The 23,400-nt window shown below is 47.4% G+C and overlaps 1 protein-coding gene across 2 annotated transcripts in view; it reads left to right on the top strand.

The window, feature by feature from the left end:
- The window catches only part of NDUFA9 (NADH:ubiquinone oxidoreductase subunit A9), a 41,773-nt gene extending 19,118 nt beyond the window's left edge, over positions 1–22,655 (top strand). The window contains exons 8-11 of one of the 2 annotated variants that reach the window (XM_047787785.1): positions 13–89; positions 2,770–2,865; positions 5,655–5,721; positions 22,386–22,655. In XM_047787785.1, coding sequence (XP_047643741.1) covers positions 13–89; positions 2,770–2,865; positions 5,655–5,721; positions 22,386–22,460 — 315 coding nt within the window. In that variant the 3' untranslated portion in view covers positions 22,461–22,655. Of the gene's footprint in view, positions 1–12; positions 90–2,769; positions 2,866–5,654; positions 5,722–8,774; positions 9,069–22,385 lie in introns of those variants that run through there. The other variant, XM_047787784.1, reaches the window with a different exon arrangement.
- Positions 22,656–23,400: the final 745 nt, after the last annotated feature.

Here is a 23,400-nt window from a genome sequence, read left to right as displayed (position 1 = left end):
AATTTCTCATAGGTTGTGGATGTATCCAAAGGAATTATTAATGCAATTAAGGATCCAGATGCCAAAGGGAAAACGTTTGCCTTTGTTGGGTAGGTGGCTTGAGTTTGACTTATAATTGTGCTGCCTGTTAAATTGAAAGAATCTTAGTGATTTACAACAACAGTAATTTCTAACAGGTTTAGTTGTTGCATTTTTTCAATGTCTTTCTTTGATGGTATTTATTCCAGAAACCTTACTCTCTCAGCCCTGAGGCCAGTGTGTCTCAAAGAGCTGACCAAAGGCCATCATTACCAGCAGCTCCTGAATGCTCATGTTGTCAGAATTTGAGGGAACCTAGGAATCTGCTTGAGTAAACGAGTCTTCTGTCACCAAAGTCTGGGAACCCTAGACGACTATATATCCATGGTCTGGTGATCCCCAAGGATGGTTTTATACAACTCCACTGAAGGCTTTTTTTTTTGTCTTTTTAGGGCCACACTCGCAGCATATGGTGGTTCCCAGGCTAGGGGTCCAATCAGAGCTGTAGCCACAGGCCTACGCCACAGCCACAGCAACTTGGGGTCTGAGCTGCATCTGTGACCTACCCTGCAACTCACAGCAATGCCGGATCCTTAACCCACTGAGCAAGACCAGGGACCGAACTGGTGTCCTCATGGATGCTAGTTGGGTTTGTTAACCGCTGAGCCATGACAGGAACTCCAATCTCTGAGTCTTTGGATTAATGCCACACAGGGTGCTTCAGAACAGCTGAAGTGCGGGTCTGTGACACTGTCAGTTTCCGCACGGTGCCAGTATTGCCTGTCATCATGAAGGCTGCAGCTCTTCTCTGGCCTAGCACATCTCGTAAGCAGCCACCCTTACACGGCCTTCTGGGACTTGAAGGAAGCTGTTTGAGGACTTTGTCAGCTTATATTTCCCCCAGCTGACATTTTCAAGAATTTTTTGTGGGGTTTTTTATGTTTTTGTTGGTTTGTTTTTTTTGGGGGGGGGGATAAAATGTCCGAATGACAAGCTTCTCACTGAATTACCTATTCAGTCCTCAACTGTCACCAGCTTTCTGTGGCGAAGAGATATTAAAGTGTTATAAGCAACAGCCATTGTTAAAGCTAGGTTATAATGGTACAGAATTATTCAGCTCAGTAGAACTGAACAGAAAGTCTAGAAAGAGTCTCAAATATTTGTAAGAACAGAGTGTGATAAGGGTGACATTTCAAAATATAAGGAAGGGTTAATTCAGTAAATGATGGTACATCTTTATCCTATATCAGTACAAAAATACTTTGCAGGATGACTGATTTTATGGATTAAAAAAAAACAACTCAAAGGCATTAGGAAAAATATCTGGAGAAAGGTATCACTAGTGACTTAGAGGGACTTTTTAAATAGAAAACCAAACCGTGGTGTTCTCATTATGGCTCAGTGGAAATGAATCTGACTAGCATCCATGATCTAGTGTGAACTGGCAGGTTCGATTCCTGGCCTCACTCAGTGGCTTAGGGATCCAGCGTTGCCATGAGCTGTGGTGTAGGTCACAAACACGGCTCAGATCCCGCGTTGCTCTGGCTGTGGCATAGGCCAGCAATTATAGCTGTGATTTGTTCCCTAGCCTGGGAACCCCCATATGCCATGGGTGCAGCCCTAAAAAGACCAAATAAAAAAAAAAAAACCAAACTGTGAAATAAATCAGTAGTTTTAGTTAAATTAAATGGTTAAACTTTTGTATGCTGCAAAATACTTAATAAAAGGCAAAATACAAATAATGAAAGATATTTCCAACCATATCATTAAAATATAAAAATTTTTACAATCACTCTTATAGAAAGGGACTCCAGGAAGAGAGAAAAGAAAGAAATGTAAATAGCCAAAAATACATGAAGAAAAAATAAATCTCTAGTTACTAAAGTAGTGCTAATGAAAACATTGGGGTTCCTTTTTTACCTGATAGGTTGGCAAAATTTTGTTTGCTTATGTTTTTATGACTAAACTCATTTTTGGTGAGGAGGTTATAGCATTTTCTAAAAGTGGATATAACCTGTTTGGAAGTATTTTATAAAAGCCTTAAAATTTTTAAATATACTTCGAGCTAGTTCTATTTCTAGAACATATTATAAGTACATAACTATGGGTAAATGTAAATATTTACAACAGGAATGTTCATTAAAACATTATTTTATAAAAGAAAAATATTTTTAGTAACCTAAATTGGTTAAATAATTATGACTACCTTTAGTACAATGTGGGCAGCCACATTGCTCTAGAATATTTAGTGACACAGAAAGATGACTGGGACTTAACATGAAATGAAAAAGACATTATAGGAGTTCCCACTGTGGCTCAGTGGGTTAACAACCGAACTGGTGTTCATAAGGATACAGGTTCAGTCCCTGGCCTTGCTCAATAGGTTAAGGATCCGGCGTTGCCACAAGCTGTGGTGTAGGTCGCAGATGTGAGTCCGATCCTGTGTTGCTGTGGCTGTGGTGTAGGCTGGCTGCTATAGCTCTGATTTGACCCCTAGCCTGGGAACTTCCACATGCTGCAGGTTCAGCCCTAAAAAAAACGATGTTACAGAATAGGACGACCTGTGTAATTTTCTAATTATAAAGCAAAAACTGTAAGGGGATGGGACTGGGTGAGTTTTCTTTGTGCTAGTCTGGTTTTACTATAGTTCACACGTGTTTCCTTTTTCATAAGAATGTTGTTTGGTTAAATTAGGAGTGAAAGTTTGTGAGGAGCAAATAATCTGAAGACCCGTGCATTTTCTGTTTGTAGGCCCAATCGGTACCTTCTCTTTGACCTGGTGCAGTATATCTTTGCCGTGGCCTACAGACCCTTCCTCCCTTACCCTTTGCCACATTTTGCCTATCGGTAAGTAAAATGCTGCCTTCTGTGCGTTCTAAAAAAAAAAGCTGGAGTTCCCTGGTGGCTCAGCTGGTTAAGGAGCAGGTATTGTCACTGCTGTGGCGAGGACTTGATCCCTGGCCTGGGACTTCTGCATACCATGGGCGCAACCAAAAAAAAGAGAGCTAATAACTTCTTTTGTGATGCCCTCACCCAGGGGTTCTAGGGAGTGTGTCCGTCGTGGTGAAGTCCCAGAATCTCTCACTAGGAGGGGCTCCCGGGGTCTTGACACTAGTGTGGGAAAGAACCAGAGGAGTCCACGAAAGGGCGCGGTGGATTCGTGTGGGTGAGGAAAAGGCTGTGCTTGGAGGGTTGCCCCTGCAGGTCTTCAGGTTTTCCGGTCAGGAGCCACTGTGTTTAATTGGCAGTGTCTTGTTGGCAGATGGTATAAAGGAGCATCCCCCTGATTCATCCCACTCACCCAGGAGTGGGAGAGGGACCCTCCCTCATTAAGCCAGTCTGATCGGCCCTGGCTGCGGTGGCCTTGTCTGCTTGTCCTGCTTCTGGCTTCGCTTCTTCCTTCCGTAGGTTTAGCTCTTGGAATGATCCCATCACACACTAAGGTTTGGTCAGAGAGACTGTCCCATCCAGTTTGCCAGAGGTTAACTTCTGGATTAACACGGCAGCCCACGTCTTCGTTCGTCTGGTCATTCAGTCCTTCAACAGATATTTATTGACGGCTGACTCTGTCTTAGGCAATGTACTGAGCACTCAGGATGTTACAGCAAACCCTTCAAAAGCTGATCTAACAGGTGTCAGAAAAATAGACAAATAGACAACTCACGTGCAGAGTGATGATGATACTTACCAAGCATGTCCCATCTTTCAGACTGCCTACTACGTCTCATTTAATACTTCCAGTGGGTGAGGGGGCATAGATGGAGGAGAAGGGCCAAGGAGAAGGGCTGAGGAATGCCTGCACTTAAAGGCCCGGCAGGGCAGGGGACGTTTGTCAAGGGCTGAGACAGAGTAATCAGACGTTAACTGGAAAATGGAGAGAGTCAGGCCACCTGGATACCAAAGGGAGGGGGGCTTTGAGGAGAGGAGTGCTGCTGTCGTGTGCACATCCCTCCGAGTCGCCAGCACCTAGAACAGTGCTTGGCCTGCAGTAGCCCTCTGCGACCGAAAGACTTCCACCGTTGCTGACGGTGAGGTCATTTGTGGCAGCGGAGGGGGTGTCAGCCACTTTGCAGGGAGCAACTCATGGTTGTGTGTCCACCAAGGATTACCCTGGATTGGTGTCTGCACAGGGGGAGGCCCCTTGGGGACCCCGAAATACAGACTGGAGGTTACCCGTGAGTGTAGAACCAGAGCAGCGCTTTGGAAGGGGAGTGTGTGTGTGTGTGTGTGTGTGTGTGTGTGTGTGTGTTTTAAGCCAATAAAATGCCTTTTTTGTTGTTGTTGTTGTTGTTTTGTTTTTTTTTTTTTGCCACTGGAAGAGGTTGGCTAGAATCTGAGGCTTGCTAAGTTCCTGGAGAAATTCTGACCAACCTCCAGCTTCCTTTTTCATTTTTGGCAGCACCCGTTCAGGTTGTGAAAGAGCTGTGGAAGGAACCCTGTGTTCAGGGCCTTTTTACATACAGGCTCTTCAAGGCGTGTCAGATAAAAGCAGAGCTGGTCTGGCCATGGCGGTGGTCGCTGCTCACAGCTCGTGTTCCAACCCCCCCCACCCCCCACCCCCCACCGCACTGCCCCCTCCAGGCCTCTTTGGGGACCCCGAGGCATTCCTGGATTGCCTCCCTGTCCTGAGGTCACGAAAGATGGGAACTCAGATGGCATATAAGGAAAGTCTCAGCTTCAGTAGTGAAGAGGTGAGGCAGGTGGCCCTTCTGTCCAGGTTTCTCTGGGCTTCCTGATTCGAACTGTAGATCTGAGGCATTTCCTTACCTTTGGAGTTTCTGGTTCCCTTTAGACCGTGCTTTGAAGGGTCACCCTTTCCGCCTTGCACACCGCTTGACTTGCCCTGTGTCCTTGACTTGCAGAAGCACATTTCAGCGTCTGGTTTTAACTTGGATTGAATTTGATGGACGTCACCGAATGGTGGCTCTCTTTGTTGTGTCTTGGCGGTGGGGTGGCTGCACTTTGTTAGTTTTTCCGACTCTCTGTCCCTTTGGCGGGGGCCGAGGAGAACCGGCAGTGAGGCGGTCAGGCAGCTGGCTTGAAAGGAGAGGTGGCCTCACAGGCAGCGGGACCACAGTGTTTGATGGTATCCTCAAAGCTGCCTGAGTTCCTGCTTCTCCAGCCAGCTCTTCCTTGTTCTTTTTGTTTGTTGGTTTTCCTTTTATGGCCTCTCCCATGGCATATGAAAGTTCCCAGGCCAGGGATCAAATCCAAGACAGAGCTGCAGCAGTGCCAAACCCTTAACCCATGGCACACGGCAAGAACTCCTTTCTTGGTTCTTTTATTGTTTTGTTTTTTTTTTTATGACTTCCCTATTTTTATTTTTTTATTATTTATTTGCTTTTTAGGGCCGCACTCGTGGCACATGGAGGTTCCCAGGCCAGGGGTCCAATCGGAGCAAGGGCTGCCACCCTACACCACAGCCACAGCAACACCAGACCTACACCACAGCTCACAGCAAAGCCGAATCCTTTACCCACTGAGAGAGGCCGGGGATCGAACGCGAAACTTCATGGTTCCTAGTCGGATTCATTTCCACTGCGCCATGACGGGAACTCCCTTTTATTGTTCTTACATTGAACACTGAGCAGAGACGCTCATCACGCATGCCGTGCCGTGTCTGTTCCTCTTTCCAGATGGGTAGGTCGACTCTTTGAAGTGAGTCCGTTCGAGCCCTGGACCACGAGGGATAAGGTGGAACGGGTGAGTATGATAAGGTTGGCACCTGCCCGGGGGAGACAGTAAGTGAGCATTGCGTTTGCTTGGGGGTCACCTGCATTGTTTCCAGGCGCTTGTCTGCGGTCCCTCCACGGACCAGCCCTTCTGCATGTGCGTGAAATGCACCCATGCCCAGGGTCTCCGGGCTCCTACCTCTGACATCTTCTCTTTTTCTTTCTCTGCTGGATCATCTTCATCCACATGCGGACCTGCCTTACTAGCTCTGTGTCTGTGTAAAGGCGGAAGGCCTCCCCTCTGCCCTATTTGTCTGTCCCTGTGTGTCTGGCTTCTCAGAAGAGCTGTCCACCTGTCAATGGTTTCTTACCTCCTTGCTTTAACTCCTTTCCAGCTTTTTTTTTTTTTTTTTTTGTCTTTGCCTTTTCTAGGGCTGCTTCCTGTGGCATATGGAGGTTCCCAGACTAGGGGTCGAATTGGAGGTGTAGCTGCTGGCCTACGCCACAGTCACAGCAATGCCAGAATCCGAGCTGCATCTGTGACCTACACCACAGCTCACGGCAATGCCGGATCCTTAACCCACTGAGTGAGGCCAGGGATCGAACCCACAACCTCATGGTTCCTAGTCAGATTCTTTAACCACTGTGCCATGACGGGAACTCCCTCCTTTACAGCTTTTATTTCCAAATACTGCTCTTGTCAAGGTCACCTATGACCTCTGGGTCGCCAAGTCTGGAGGTCAGTGCTCTGACACCTCCCCCCCCCCCCCGCTTACTCTGTCTATGAGCTGCCCTGGGTTGGAGGCACCCCTTTCTCTTCTTGAAACCCTGATCTCCATCTGTTCTCTGACCGCGACCATGTTCTGCTTCTGCTCACTTGGTCTCCCTTCCTGGTTCACCCTCTGTGCCTGGCTTCTGATGTGGGGACTGAGGGCTCTGTGCTCTGCCATTTTCTGTCCTTGCTCCTCTAAATGACCCTCACCTAGTCCTGGGCTCCAGCTGCTGTCTGTAAGTGCTCGGCCGTTGTTTTAGCTCCGGCCCTGAATTGCCAACCTGCCCGCCCGGCTGCAGGCCCTCACTTAGCTGTGGACGGTCCTCTAAGCCAGGGCTTGTCCAGCAGTAGATTTGCAGACCCGATGTTCCCCTCGCCTCGCTCATCTCAGGTAACAGCATCACTATTGCTCAAGCCAAAGATCCAGGACTCCTCCCTGATTTCTTCCTTTCCTTCCACCCTAGATGTCTGTCCCATGCTGTCTGCAGTGATGGAAATGTTGTGTAACCCACGGTATTCAAAAAGTAGCCACTAGCTCCCCCCGCCACAAAAAAGGAGTTCCCGTTGTGGCTCAATAGTAACGAACCCGACTAACCTCCATGAAGATGCGGGTTCACTCCCTGGCCCCTCTCAGTGGGTTAAGGATCTGGCGTTGCTGTGAGCTGTGGTGTAGGTCGCAGACGCTGCTCAGATCTGGCGTGGCTGTGGCTGTGGTAGGCTGGCAGCTATAGCTCCGATTCAACCCCTAGCCTGGGAGCTTCCATGTGCCACAAGTGCAGCCCTAAAAAGCAGAAAAGCAAAAAAAAAAAAAAAAAAAAGTAGCCGCTAGCAACATGTGACTCTTAAACACTTGAACTGTGGCAAGTGGTGCAACTGCAGAGATAAGATTTGAACTTTGTTGAATTTTAGTTCAAAATAAATTAAAGTCACCGCTCTGGCTCGTGGCTACAAGCCCATCAGCAAGTATAATACTACTTGGTTGCCTCAAGACGGCAACACCCCAAAACACACACCAGATCTCACCTCCCTCTCCTGCCTTTTATTCAACTTTTTATCATGAAAATGTTAATAACAGTATTGACAGTGTTCCACCTCCAGAAAGGTAGAGGAAATACTCATTGTCTCCAGTCCACCCACATTCCGTTCCATTCCTCCAGGCGTTAGTCCCTTCCTTCTTGTTCCCGATCGGCTCCGGCTGGCCCGCACCCCCTCCAGTGCTGCTCCTCAGAGCCCCGGCCCTGCCCATCTTGCTGTCACCGTGCTGGTCTTCCTCACTGATGGATGGCCCACTTCGTGTAGAAATGTTTCTAGGGAGGGTACAAAATAAAATAAACACATGTGGCCGTTCCTGCCTTTGCAAACCTCTTGGCCTTTTATCAATAAGAAGTGGCCAGATTGTCCTCTGAATGTTACCCCAAAGCTCGAGTGTAGAGAAGACAGCACTTAGCCCTGGGGAACGATGTGAACAGGAGGCTGTCTTCCTCCCCTCTGGCCATGTCTGCAAAGCTGGGACCTTTGTCGGGATGTCCTTTGTGTTCAGGAAGGATGGGGTCGGAGAGCAGGTGTCAGGACGCCTCGGCCCATCTGACTGGTGTGCATCTTCCATCTGTCCTCGCAGCTGCGTTGGGCAGGTGGGTTTGGTCTGGAGTCGGCTTGTCAGCTGTCTGGCTGAAGGATGGCAGATGTGCCAGGCGGGAGGGCAAGGGTCGATACTGCTGTGTGTGTAGACTGATCCTCCTCCTCCTCGCTCCCGGGTGGGCCAGGGTCTCTAGAATCTTAGGGCTCATCCTACTTCCCTCCAAACAAGGCGGTTTCGGATTTTTAGATGGAGAGTGAGCGGTAGTCAGGAGGTTAAGTATGGCTGGAGTGCAAAGGTTAATGGATTGCCTGTAATGATCTGGGTTTGGCATAAAACCCAAGGCGGAAAGCTGTGCTCGGAGAACAGGAACAGGGGAGCCTTGGGGACGGGCTGGCTCTGCCTCAGCCCCTGTTGTGTCCTGAGCCTCACGGGCGTGAGGACTTGTCTGCTCCAGCCCATACTGACTCCTGTTTAAACCTCACCTCGCCCGTGTTCTGGGCTCGTGGATAGACCTTGACTGACACGTGGGGACCTTGTCTTCCCTCCTCACACACTTTGCCATGCTCTGCTTCTGGTGGCTCCCAGGCATCCAACCCTGCCACGTATCCTTGGAAACCAGTCAAGGCTCAGTAGCGGGACTCGGGCCAGCTTGCGTGTTGAAGTGTTTGTGAAGACAGCACGCCGTGTCTTGGGCAGGTTTTCAGTACTTTCTGTGCCTCTTGTTTGTTCAAAGGTTCACATGTCAGACATGACACTGCCTCACCTGCCCGGCTTGGAAGACCTTGGCATTCAGGCCACACCCCTGGAGCTCAAGGCCATCGAGGTGCTGCGGCGTCACCGCACATACCGCTGGCTGACTTCAGAGATGGAAGATGTGAAACCAGCCAAGACAGTTAATATTTAGAGGCCCCTGAGCTGCCTGTGGTTTTGGTGTCCTTTGGGTCACCTGGCTAGTGACCAAGTCACCTATGTTAGAGCATTCTGTACATATTGAGAAGAGCCCTCTATTAAAACATCGGAGCTGAAATTCTGTGGCAGCATTTTCTTTCTAGATTTATATAATGATAAATTCAGCCATCTAAAATTTGAGCATAGGGAGTTCCCATTGTGGCTCAGCAGGTTAAGAACCCAACTAGTATCCATGAGGATGTGGGTTTGATTCCTGGCCTCAGTGGGTTAAGGATCCGGCGTTGCCATGAGCTGTGGTGTAGGTCGCAGACGTGGCTCGGATCTGGTGTTGCTGTGGCTGTGGTGTAGACCGGCAGCTATATCTCCGTTTTGACCCCAAGCCTGGGAACTTTCATATGCCTTGGGTGTGGCCCTAGAAAGACAAAAAAACAAACAATAAAAAAAAAAAAAAAAAGAAGAATCAATCATATTGGGTTTGTGAATGTCTGTGTGTGTTCAAGATTTGTTTTGTCTTTTTTGGCTACACCCGAGACAAATGGAAGTCTCCCGGTCAGGAATGGAATCACAGCCACAGCTGTGACCTACACTACACCTGTGACAACACCAGATCCTTAACCCACTGCACCAGAGCAGGAACTCCCAAGATATTAATGTATTAAATAGAAACATTTAACTGAGTTCCTGTTGTGGTACAGTGGAAAGGAATCCGACTAGTATCCATGAGGATGCAGGTTTGATCCTTAGCCTCGCTCGGTGGGTTAAAGATCTGGCATTGCCCTGAGCTGTGGTATAGGTTGCAGACGCAGCTCAGATCCTGTGTTGTTGTAGCTGTGGGACCCCTAGGCTGGGAACTTCCATATGCCACGGGTACAGCTGTAAAAAGAAAAATATAATGCCTTATATGAACAAGGAATTCAAGGAGAGTGCTACGGAATAAGATAACACGCGCTCCAGTAATGTGCAAGCACAGCAGCGTTGAAGACAAGCAGCGAGGGCTTGTGTCCATGGGCGCGGTCACAGGCACACAGGTTGGCCTGAGGTGGGGGAGAGGGTGGGGCTGTCCTGGCCACATGAAACCTGAGAGCGTTGTTGCCTTTCTTGACATCTGCTTCTGAATCAGTGAGCAGCTTCTTGCAAAGTTCAGAACAAACCAAAATACAATCCTCCCTAGATTTATATAGTAGTTGCATTCTTACAAAACTGAGCATATATTAACCCATGCCAGAAATCCTTGCTATCTGTAAAACTGTTCAATTTTAAGTTTAGCCGACTATGGGTGGGTTCTCAAGTCACATGAGATGTGTTTCAGGTCTTCATTTGTGTGTTCTAACTTCCTGTGCTGTGTTTATCAGTCCTGGTCCCCCTGACCCCACTAAATGCCCATAGTCCCTCTCAATTGTTGTGCCCCCCGGGACTTCCCGGGTACCCTCCCGGGGCTGTGCCACTCCTGCTGAGAACAGTTACTGTGTAACAGGATTGGCAGCGTCTCTGCAGCACCGGGACGTGGGTTCAATCCTCGGCAGGGCACAGCGGGTTAAAGGATCTGATGTTGCTGCAGCTGAGGCATGGCTCACATCTGTGGCTAGGATCTGATCCCTGGCTCGGGAACGTCCATACGCTGCAGGGCAGCCAAAATTGGGGAAAAAAGAAAGAAGAAAGAAAACAATTTCTGTGATCTCTGCCATGGACATCGTTGAAAGTATGCTGTGGCAGTTCCCATTGTGGCTCAGCAAATTAGGAACCTGACGTAGTCTCTGAGAGGATGCAGGTTTGAACCCTGGCCTGGCTCAGTGGATTAAAGGGTCCGGTGCTGCCACTACCTGCAGTGTAGGTCACAGATGCAGCTGGGATCTGGCGTGGCTGTGGCATAGGCCAGCAGCTGTAGCTCTGATCTGACCCCTAGCACGGGAGCCTCCGTATGCCTTGGTGCGGCCTTAAAAGAAAAAAAGAAGTGGAGTTCCTCTCGTGGCACAGTGGAAACGAATCGGACTAGGAACCATGAGGTCGAGGATTCAATCCCTGGCCTCGCTCAGTGGGTTAAGGATCCAGCATTGACGTGAGCTGTGGTGTAGATGGAAGACATGGCTTGGATATGGCATTGCTGTGGCTCTGGCATGGGCTAGAAGCAAGAGCTCTGATTAGACCCCTGGCCTGGGAACCTCCATACGATGCAGGTGCGGTCCTAAAAAGTCAAAAGACAAAAAAAAAAAAAAAAAAAACCCAAAACCCTGACTAGCATCCATGAAGACGAGGGTTTGATCCCTGGCCTCTGTCAGTGGGTCGAGGATCCAGCGTTGCCATGAGCTGTGGTGTAGGTTGCAGATGTGGCTCAGATCCCACATTTCTTTGGCTGTGGTGTAGGCTGGTGGCTACAGCTCCGATTTGACCCCTAGCCTGGGAACCTCCATATGCCACAGGTGTGGCCTTAAAAAGACAAAAAGAAAGAAGAGGGAAGGGGAGGGGAGGATGCTGCTCATGTCTTGGGGGCTGGTTTTAGGCTAGGTGACCATGGTTTAAGTATCTGAAACACCATTTGAGCAGAGGTGGAACCCCCACCACCTGCCCCCTCCACCTCCCTGCTGCCACACATTCTTCTTCAGCTTTACTGTAGAGTGGGCTCAGGGCACACCGCAGTCCAGCCGTCCACTTGCCATCTGATTCTTTCCCCAAAGCACACTCAGTAGAGGACACCCTTGAGGTTCACAGTGCCAAAGGCCACTGTGGTATCTGTCTCCAAGTACCAACTGTAGCTGGTACATCACAGCCTGGACCTACTGTTCATGGTTCGCCACACATCAGCACAGTAACTGAACTTTCTGGGAGTGGCTGTTTAGGGTTTCACTTCTAGGTCAACCAACCCTAAATGCAGCTGCTTTCTTCCCCATCACTTATCTCTTTCCTTTCAGAAGCTCCAGCTTTTCTGTCTTCTAAGGAAAACAGCATTTTCACTTTTCTCAACTCCTTCCCAGGAAGCTCCCCTTAGATCTGCCATCTCCGTCCAGGTCACTTGTCCACACAGGACACTTCCCACCCATTGTCTCCTCAGCTCAAAGAATTCTGTCAGAAGTCCCACCTCTGACGTTCCCTGTGGCCCAGCGGGTTAAGGATCTGGTGTTGTCACTGCTGTAGCTCGATCCTTGGCCTGGGATCTTCCATGTACTGTGGGTTTGGCCAAAAAAAAGTTCCACCTTTGAGAAATTTCATCCATTCAACTGGTAACATAGAAGTTGAAGGAAGATACAGCCCTGGGGTCAGGGAGCCTGGATTCAGCCTTGGCTCAAATACTCCCTAGCTGTATGAACTTGAGAGCTGTGTAAGCTTTTTGGGTCGTTATAGGTTGTGGTGAGGATTCTGTGTGATTGTGTAGGTAAAGCACACAGCATGCTCCTGACATTGAATGAACAGTAAATATTAGCTGCTGCTCTTCTCTCTTTTTTTTTTTTTTTGTTTGCTTTTTAGGGCCACACCTATAGCACATGGAAATCCCCAGGCTAGGGGTTGAATCAGAACTACAGCTGCTGGCCTATACCACAGCCACGGCAACTCGGGATCTGAGCTGCATCTGTAACCTACACCGCAGCTCATGGCAATGCCAGATCCTTAACTCGCCAAGCAGGGCCAGCGATCGAACCCTCATCTTCATGGATACTACGCCACAGCCATAGCAATACCACATCCTCATGGATACTAGTCAGATTCATTTCCGCTGGGTCACAGTGGGAACTCCAGCTGCTGCTATTCTTATCATGAGTGACCTATTCTGGCCATTTTTGCACCATGTGATGGGGGGAGGGTAATGAGGAAGAAAACTCAATGAATTTATCTTTTAGTGGCAAGAAACAGGTAGATAAACTTATTGTGAGATTTTTTTTAGCTTCCCAGAGGGCAGTTTATCAGTACAGAAATGTTCAAATTATGCAATTTACTAAGCAATAAATGAAATTAATTTTAAGCTTTTAAATTCAACCCACTATTATAATTATTTGTAAATCAAGTGAATTTAGCTATTAGTTTTAAGAGTTTCTTATAACTTAGTTACTTAGATTATCTTAGTTTTTTTTTTTTTTTCCTTTTCTTTTTAGGGCCACAGGAAGCATATGGAAGTTCCCAGACTAGGGGTTGAATCAGAGCTGCAGCTGCCGGCTTACACCATAGCCATAGCAACACCAGATCCTCATGGATACTAGTCGGGCTCTTAACCCACTGAGCCAAAGTGGGAACTACGTGGATTTTCTTCTTTATTTTAAACTCGTTTTTACATGTTACGAATTTGTTCTTAAGTTCTGCAACTGTCAGGCTAATATACAAACATTTCCCACACATTTGAACAATTCTAGTAAAATTAATAATTATATAGGAGTTCCCGTCATGGCTCAGAGGAAATGAATCTCATGGATTAGCATCCATGAGGATTCAGCTTTGATCACTGGCCTCGCTCAGTGGGTTAAGGACCCAAGCGTTGCTGTGAGCTATGGTGTAGGTCACAGACGCAGCTGGGATCTGGTGTTGCTGTGGCTGTGGTATAGGCCAGTGGCTACAGCTCTGATTTGATCCCAGCTCTGATTTGATCCCTAGCTCTGATTTGATCCCTAGCCTGGGAACCTCCATATGCTGTGGGCGCGGCCCTAAAAAGACAAAGTAAAAAATTATATAGATATTAATCTTAAAGTCTGGCAATCATGATACTATTTACAAATTTAGCAAATTTCTCATCCCTTTCAACTTAAAGTTAAGTCTGAATTGGAGTTCCCGTCATGTCGCAGCAAAAATGAATCTGACTAGGAACCATGAGGTTTCGGGTTCGATCCCTGGCCTTGCTCAGTGGGTTAAGGATCCGGCGTTGCTGTGAGCTGTGGTGTGGGTCGCAGACGGGGCTCGGATCCCACGTTGCTGTGGCTCTGGTGTAGGCTGGCAGCTGCAGCTCCAATTAGACCCTTAGCCTGGGAGCCTCCATGTGCCGAAGGGATAGCCCTAGAAAAGGCAAAAAGACAATAATAATAATAATAATGTTAGGTCTGAATTAATGAAGTTCACATTTGAAATTGGGATCATAAGATGAATCTGCCAGACTCCAAAAGGCTAAATTCTTTAAAATTACAAATACTGATTTCTTTAAAATTCAGCATGAGCTGAATGCCCATCTGTAGGGGCTTTTCTCACAGGGACTTTAAATCCTGTTCTCCTAGGGGTGCACGTTAGCCCATGTGCTCTGCATCCAAGTTGCCTGTGACTTGACCATCCAAGCTGACTTTAGCCACCCCACTTAGCACGACCCTGGCATTTGTAATTTCCCTACATTTATCATTATGCCTCCAATTCAACAAGTCTATTTAACCCTGTGATCCCACTCTAAGTTCCTATTCCAAATTCTAATTTCCTGTCTTCCTGGACCCTCCTGTATGTCACCCTTGGCTTTGCTTGGCTCTCAGCACTCGAACTTGAACCCAAGGACAAATGTAAGTTCTAGAGTGGAAGCATGCCTAGAATGTGTGTGAAGGGCCCTGAGATCCTTGAAGAGGAAAACGCCACCAAAAATAGATTTCTAAAGCTATCTTGATTATGATCTTAAAAAAAAAAAAAGCTGTCTTGAGGTTAACCAGGTGATGGGTGGGGTTGTGTGTGTGTGGCTGTGTATGTGTGTGTGTGGGTGGGTGAGGAGGGAGCAGTCACTGGGCATGACGGGAACAGCCTGAGCCATCAGATCACTGGGGCAGGAAAGTAGGTGGTTAAGCTGAGCAGCACAACAGGGTGTTGAGGGAGGGGAGGCCAGCGTGGTTGAGCCTTTTCCCTTAGAGGTGATGCAGTGGTTCAGCTGGTATGCTCTATCCAGACCTCCACTACCCTGTGGCTGTGACATTTGGACAAATTCCCAACCTCTCTTTCTCAGCCTTGGTTTCCTTGTCTGTAAGATAGAGATAATGGGAGTGCCCATTGTGGCTCAGGGGAAACGAATCCAACTAGTACCCATGAGGATGCAGGTTCGATCCCTGGCCTCACTCAGGGGGTTAAGGATATGGCATTGCTGTGAGCTGCTGTGCAGATCGCAGATGCGACTCAGATCCCATGGGGCTGTGGCTGTGGTGTAGGCTGGCAGCTCCAGCTCCGAGTCAACCCCTGGCCTGGGAACCTCCATTTGCCACAGGAAAAATGGAGGTGATGATAGTAATACCTACAGATACCTGCACTGGAGGATTGTGCTGAGGAATTAAATGAGATAAAACACCTAAAATGCTGAGCCCGGCCCACAGCACTAAGTAAATATCAGCTCTTACCATTCAAGTTGCTGTGCAGTGGCTGTCTGAGTCATACATCCATTTCCTGACTCAGGAAGTAATCGTCTCCTTTCCTGAGGGAGGGAGTGATCCCTATTTTAGAAAGGAAGGGAACAGAGGCTTAGAGAAGGTAACTTGCGCCTTTAGTGAGTGGCTGAGTTGGCTCTGCCCTGATGCTGTGTTCCAGGAAGGAATTAAGGACACACAGCAGAGAGACAGCTCAGACTCACATTCTTCTGGAAGGCCCTGGGGTGAACGGGAGGTGGAGGGAATGGAAGACGTAGTTGAGATGGGCCTGACGCCTACTCAGCGCTCGATAAATGTTTGTTGAATGAATGAATGGGGTAGGAAGATTCTTTCCTTATTCTTAGGTAAAAAAAAAAAAAAACCTCCGTCAAACTCCAGATTGTTCTGGTCTTATTCAGGTAATAACCTTTTCCATTTTGTAATAAAATCTCATGTTAACAGGCTCCGTCTGGTTCTTAGGATCTCCCATGTCATGTAATCATTAAAATTCTAGCCTGGTCAGCTAAGTCTCTTCTCCACCACCAGCTGGGGTTCAGAGGGATGGTGTGAGATGATGTGGCTGGTGCTTTTCTCAGCCTTCACTAATCTTCATCCTGATTGCCCTCTCTCTGGGACTGGGCCAAGTATGGGGAGGGGCTGGGGGAAGGGGGTGCAGTCTTATGGGGGGAAGCTCTGTCCAGACTTCAGACGTCTGGGCCTTCTTGGCAGCAGATTTTTTTTTTTTTTAAGTAGCCGAACCTGCCCTTTTGAAAGGAAGACCCTTTCGAGAGTGGGCTGGGAGAATTTTCAAAGAAGCTTCATAACCCACTATCTTCTCCAAAGATACACACACACACACACACACACATATATTGCTTTTTAGGGCCGCATCTGCGTCATATGGAAGTTCCCAGGCTAGGGGTCAAATCAGAGCTTCAGCTGCCAGCCTGTGCCACAACCACAGCAAAACTGAATCTGAGCCACATCTGCGACCTACACCACAGCCCACAGCAATGCCAGATCCTTAACCCACCAAGCGAGGCCAGGGATTGAACCCGCATCCTCATGGATACGAGTCAAGATTCCTTTCCGCTGAGCCACGATGGGAACTCCTACATTTTATAATGGCAGAAACTGAGTGAAAACAAGAGAAATGACACATCTATAAGATCTGGGTGGACAAACACTTCTGGGGCCAGGCAGATAGGACAATGGGAAATGGAAATGTAGGGGGAAATTTGTACTTTCATGAAAAACGAGGTGTTGTCTGGAGTCTAGTCTGGATGAGAACATACTGGTCCAGGTGATCTGATTCTCTGATTCTAGGGAGCTGCTTTACCAAGTTGTTAGAATAATTCTTGTCTATAGACATGTAAATTCTGCCCACAGAGGTTCAGCTGACCTGCTTCCCCCAGTTTTGTCTCCAGTGGCACAATTATTTCCATATTCCCGAGCTTTGGATTCTCCTTTAAAGTGGTTGTAACACCTTCCACTCTCCCCATGAATGAATTAAACACAATCTTTAATGTGTTCATTGTTACCTCTGCATGAGATTGTGGTACCCTTGCTTCACAATTTTTCTTTAACACAAAGCAAAAGGACGATGGAGAACTGGGGCAGCCTCCCCCCCCACACACTCTCCAGATATTATTTCTAGACGGGGATGTTGGTCAGTGTTGCCAGATCTCCGGTTTTTCTTTTTCTTTTTTTCTTTTTTTGCTTTTTAGGGCCGCACCCATGGTGACGCTGGATCCTTAACCCACTGAGCGAGGCCTGGGGAGGCGGCTACAGCTCTGATTCAACCCCTAGCCTGGGAACCTCCACATGCCACGGGTGCAGCCCTAGAAAAGACAAAAAAAAAAATCTCAGGACCTATCATATTAGCAAATAATAACTATTATTATTGTGATTATTATTATTCAGAGTTTGCAGAGATCAGTGATCTGGGTAAAGCTCTATACTCCTGGGAGGATGGGGTGGGGGTATGTAAAATGAAAGGAAGAGCAATTTGGGAATTTGCGTGAAAGAAACACAGCAAGGAATCTACCTTAGGAAAGTAATCTTGAATTTAGACAAAGAATTATATTTGTCTTCAAAGATGTCTATAGTTGCATTGTTTATAGTTGCAAAAAATCGGAAATTACTGCCAACCCTCAAGGCATGGATGAATGACTGTAATAAAATTCCATTCTATTCCATTATATTATTCAAAATAATGTTTTTGAGGAGTACTAAATGGAAAGATATGCAAATACATCATGAAATGGAAAAAAGCAAGTTAGGAGTTCCCGTCATGGCTCAGTGGTTAAGGAATCCGACTAGGAACCATGAGGTTGCAGGTTGATCCCTGGCCTTGATTAGTGGGTTAAGGATCCGGCGTTGCCGTGAGCTGTGGTGTAGACAGGTAGCTGCAGCTCTGATTAGACCCCTAGCCTGGGAACCTCCATATGCCGAGGAAAGCAGCCCAAAAAGGATGAAAAGACAAAAAAAGAAAAGAAAAAAGCAAGTTAAAACTTCACATGATCCCACTTTCATTGTTAAAAATGTTTTAAAAAGTGGCAGGAAGTAATCAAAATGCGATCCCCAGTTCTCCACAGGTGTTGGGATTACAGATGTTTTAAGTATTTGTTTGATTTTGCTTCTATTTTATAAGCTTTGTGTCATGAACATGTTGGATTTTTACAACAATAATACTAATAAATACTTGTACATAAATGAAATTATAAAAAGCAGTAATAGCTGTTTTTAAACCTCCATTGCCAGAGTATGATGGTATTAAATCACTGCTGCCAGTGTGGGATGACACCTAAATTGAGAAGGGAAGGACCAGTCTGAAGAAGAAGGACAGGGCTCATCATTCAGCTGAAATTGTAAACAAGTTTTTTTGTTTGTTTTCTTTTGTTTTTGTTTTTTTTTTTTCCCACCCCTGTGGCATATGGACGTTCCTGGGCCAGGGATTGAATCTGAGCTGCAGCTGCAACCTACATCACACTGGATGCTTAACCCATGGTGCTGGGCTGGGGATCAAACCAGTGCCACTACAGAGACACACCAGATCATTAACCCAGTGGCCATAGTGGGAACACTTTTTTGCTGGTAGATACTTATATTTGTACATTTTCTAAGTCGACTAAAAAAATCCACAACCTGAAAGTCGAGAGTTAGGTTTTATTGGGGGTGAAATTAGGACTTAAGCCCAGGAGACAGCATCTCAGGCAGCCCGGAGACACCACTCCAAGGTGGTGAGGGTGGAGCTAGGAGATACAGGAGTTTTTGCAACAAAGGACAGGGAGCAGGAGCAAAAGAGGCCTGGGGTCACTGAAATCATTCCTTTGATATGCACGTCCTCTATTGCAACCTACAGTATTAACGGCCTGAACCTAGCTAGAACCCAGATTGGGACTTGAACCCACGTGCTGGGACTCAAACCCAGCCTGAACCCAGGTTGGGACTTAAACCCATGGTTTTAAATTAGAATCATGCACCCTGTGTCTGGACTCACTGAGGTTCAGGTTCTTCATGTCTCTGCGCAGAAAGAATTCAGCGAGAGACAAAGTGATAGACAAGAAACAGATTTATTAAGATAGGATGCTTGTGAGAGATGCAAGCGGGCAGGCAGGGAAGCTGTGCCCCAGGATCCGGTGGGCTACAGTGTTATCATCCAAGGGGAGTGGAGGTTGGAAAAGCCCGCCTCTTCCTTTCTGGGAGTGGCAGCTCCTCCTTGGGATCCGGTAAGGTGCGTATTCAAATCAGCAGAAGGGAGGTCTTCAAACTCCAGCCTTTGGTCTGAATCTGAATACAGGCTTCGTCCCATTCCCCATCTATCAACCTGAGGCAATTCTGGCACTTCCACTTGTCGAGCAAGCCTGCCTTGTTCGGATGGCTTTTGTGAGCAATGTATTAACTTACAGTGACCCCCCGAAGCCCCCTAGGTTTCCCTCTCTGTCTATGATCCTTTACTGGGGCTTCTACAACCACCTGTGCCTACTCCATCCCTGTCACTATCAGGGCCAGTATCCTGAGTTTCCACAGCCTGCAGTGCAGGACCCTTGGAGGTGACTGCATTTACAGATGACTGTGACATTCTGTATCCTTAACTGCAAATACCACCCAAGGAGGAAAAGGGGGAACATGAGGATGTGATAAAGGGGAGGGGGAGGTGCATGCAGCACACATTTTGCAAAAGTTTGTTGCTGGGGTCTGAAGGCTACGACCAGTCACAAGGAGCAGACATCACCATGAAGGATTTTAGTGTTTTTTCTAGTTATGAGGAGATGCAAGAACTGGGCACATAAAATTTTCTAAAAATATCTGACTCTCTGATGGTCTGTTCTTCCAGTTTCCCCAGAGCACAAAAACGCCTCACTCCTGATATTTGCCCTGGGTGTTTCAGGTCGGCAGCTGCAGTGGCTCATAATTTAATCCATGTCTCGGCTGATGACAAGTGCCAACTTCAGGTCACATCTATGACGAAGCTCTAAATCAAACGCTGCTCAGCAAAGTTCCCTTGTGGTGCAGTGGGTTGAAGACCTGGTGTTGTCCCTGCAGTGGCTTGGGTCGCTGCTGTGGTGCAAGTTCAGTCCCTGCCTAGGAACTTCCATGCACTGCAGGCTCAGCCAAAAAAAAAAAGAGAGAAGAAAAAAAATTTTCCTCAGGAAAGCATTGAGTATTTATGCCCGATGAGTAAGAGTAAGTAAAGATTCTTTAAATAAGGAAATAAAGCACATATGGTTGTAGAGCTAAGCAGAAGCTTCTGGAAATAGTTCTCTTCACAAGGTTTTCAGAAAGACCATCTCCAGGAAGTTCCCATTGTGGCACAGTAGAATCGAATCTGACAAGTATCTGTGAGGATGTGGGTTCGAACCCTGGCCTTGCTCAGTGGGTGGGGGATCTGGTGTTGCCATGAGCTGTGGTGTAGGTCAAAGATACAGCTCAGGTCCAGTGTTGCTGTTGCTGTGGTGTAGGCCATCGGCTGCAGTTCTGATTTGACCCCTAGCCCAGGAACTTCCGTATTCCTTGGGTTTGGCCCAAAAAGCAAAAGAGAAAAAGAAAGACCATCTCCAAACATATTATTGGTTTTGTTTTTTTTTGGGGGGGGGGGAGGAACAGCCTACCACCTCCTTCAATTGAAATCTTCCTTTACTGGCAGCTTATATGTGAAACAGATAAAAGCAAGGTAGTCCATGGAGGCAGGAAAATAGTGAGGGGGATAACGGGTCTAGCGTTCTACTAGGCTGCTGTCCACCTTCTGACCTTACAGTCAGCCCCAAATGCCTCTGTATGGGGTCATTAGTGTCTCAGAGGATAGTTGGAAAAACCCCTTAAAACCAGAGAGTTAAAAAGGCACACTTCCTGGAAAGGTAGCACCAGCCTGACTCATGGACAGGAGACTGTTCTGAGGGCAAACTGCCCAGATGAGGGAAGCAGGGATAGGAGGGCTTCGTCTCCAGCTGTGGAGCATAGGGGAGGGGCTCAGGAAGGAGCACACTTTCCCAGGACCCACCTCAGCCCCAAAGCACAGGGCCTTTCCAAGAGCCGCTCTGCCAATTTGAATGAATCAGCTAGATTTAGAATCAAGCCAGGATGCCAATCACACACACACACTCACACACACACACACACACACAGCTAAAATATGTATGCAATAAGCCCTCTCCTACTTTGGTTCATTTTGCCTTCCTGAAAAGGTGTAAGAAAATTTATATATTGTGGCTCCAGAAGGGTGGAGGGGGAGTCTATTCCCAAAGAGCTAGAACTCTGGCAAAATCCCTTATTAAGTTTTGGCAAACACTTTCCTTCCTCTCCCCTGCCCACCCCTCCGCCAAGAATAATCCCATAGTGACAACATTCAAGATGGCTGAGAGATGGAGTTCCTGTTGTGGCCTACCAGTTTAAGAATTGGACTAATATCCATGAGGATGCAGGTTCAATTCCTGGCCTGGCTCAGTGGGTGAAGGATCCAGCTCTGCCCTGAGCTGCGGTATAGGTCATAGTTGTGGCTCGGATCTGGGGTGGCTGTGGCTGTGGTGTAGGCTGGCAGCTGCAGCTCTGATTCAACCCCTAGCCCGGGAACTTCCATATGCCACGGATGCAGTCCTAAAAAGAAAAAAAAGAAAAATAGCTGAGAGCAGTTCCCACTGTGATGCAGTGGGTTAAGGATCCAGCATTACTGTAGCTGTGGCAGAGGTCACAGCTGTGGCTCAGATTCCATCCCTGGCTTGGGAACTTCCATATGCCTCAAGTGCTCCCCCCGCAAAAAAAAGGCTGAGAGAAGTCACAGCAATAGTGACACCTGCCCCCGGCGCCTCCCACAGCCCAAGCTGCTTTCCACCCATCATGAAATAGCATTACTGAAGCTGAATTCTGATCTCCTCACCTTAGGTGGTGATTAAGGGAAGTACAGCATTTATTGCAGGCACTGAGCAAGGAGAACAGGCAGGTCATGCTCAAAGGACCTGAACTCCCTGACAGCTTTCAGGGAAGGGTTTTGAAAGGGAACATTTGGGGCGCCCATTTGTGGGCTCTCTTCTGATTGGTTGGTGGTGGGGTGAAAGAGTGATATTTTGGGTGTCTTCGTCATCTTCTGGTTCCAGCCAGTCTGGGGTCTAGGGCTTGGGGTCAGCATGCAATCACCTTCCTCCACCTGGGCAGTGGGGAGGGGGTGTCTTCCTTTCTGCAGAGCAACTCAAAGATGCGCCTCAGAGTGTTACGTACATCCTTTGAGCAGGAACTAGGGCTCTGTTTTATCCCTGAACTGTTGCCCTTACATTTGTTGCCGGCGTTCTTTCCTTTCTGTGTTCCCTCACTTCCCATTAGTAATGGCTGGAATCTGCTCTCTGGAGCTCAGGGAAGGCCTTGGAGACCAAAGCCTTTTTCTACAAACAGAGGTAGGGGACACGGAGGGGCTTGGGTAGAGGGAGGGCCGAACAGGGTCCTGCTGGATTCTAATAACAATCTCCACTCACCCCATCATACAGGAGCACAAGCACACCGCCACCACCACTGCCATCACCACCATCACCACCGCCACCACCGCCATCACCGCTGCCACCACCACCATCACCACCACCACCACCGTCACCACCATCATTGCACATGTATGGAGTCCCTCCATCACCTATGGCTGCTTCTCTCACTATCTTTTTCCTCCCTTGCAGATGCTGTGCACCATCCCAACTTTGGATGACCTAAGATCTCTGTCCGGCTACCTCGAGACCAAAGTCTGTAGCTAAGATCTTCCAGGAAGGAGGAAAAGACAGAAAGAGCATGAGGGCATCCTTCCAACATGTATTTAGCTGCCTCTCTGGCTCTCTCACATTTTTTCAGTGACTTCAGAAAAAGAAAAACCTCCTAGAATTTCTAATTGCTTCTATTTTATTACAAGGAGGCATATGCTTTAGTGGCATCATTAAAATCTACTCTGTTAATTATACAATGTTATGAATATTCACACACAAATCCTTTTCTGGACAAAAGTTTTCATTTTTCTTGGACAGCACCTGGGAATGGAATAGCTACATCCTATAATTAACTTTATAATTAACTTTATGGGCAAGTGTTCTGTAAATAACAATTAGGCCACGTTGATTGTGTTATTGGGATCTTCTGTATCATTACTGTGATAGGAAGAAAGAAGCTAAGATGCACCCTATGACCTCCACCCCCTGGTGTTATTCTCATGATTAAGTGATGTTAGGTGGCCAAGATTTTATAGATGAAATTGGAGACTAGAATATGCCATCCAAGAATATGCCCTTTCGTCACAAAGATTATTTTGAGAAACAGTAGACACAGAAGAAGCTCTGAAACTAAAATAGAAGTTACCCTTTTACAAGGGAAATTTACATTTATAAAGGAAATCTCGGGAGTTCCAGGCATGGCTCAGCAGAAATGAATCTGACTAGCATCCATGAGGACACAGGTTCAATCCCTGGCCTCGATCAGTGGGTTAAGTATCTGGCACTGTGGAAAGCTGTGGTGTAGGTCACAGATGTGCTTGGATCCTGTGTTGCTATGGCTATGGGGTAGGCTGGCGGCTGTAGCTCCAATGAGACCCCTGGCCTGAGAACCTCCATATGCCACGGGTATGGCCCTAAAAAAAAAAAGGCCAAAATAAATAAATAAAGGAAATCTCCATTTGTAAGAGTATCTCTTCTGGAGTTCCCTTCGTGG

The sequence above is a fragment of the Phacochoerus africanus genome, chromosome 7, assembly GCF_016906955.1.
Source record: "Phacochoerus africanus isolate WHEZ1 chromosome 7, ROS_Pafr_v1, whole genome shotgun sequence".
NCBI lineage: Eukaryota > Metazoa > Chordata > Mammalia > Artiodactyla > Suidae > Phacochoerus > Phacochoerus africanus.
Note: the sequence above shows the minus strand (reverse complement) of the source record. Positions and strands in the feature narration are given on the sequence as shown.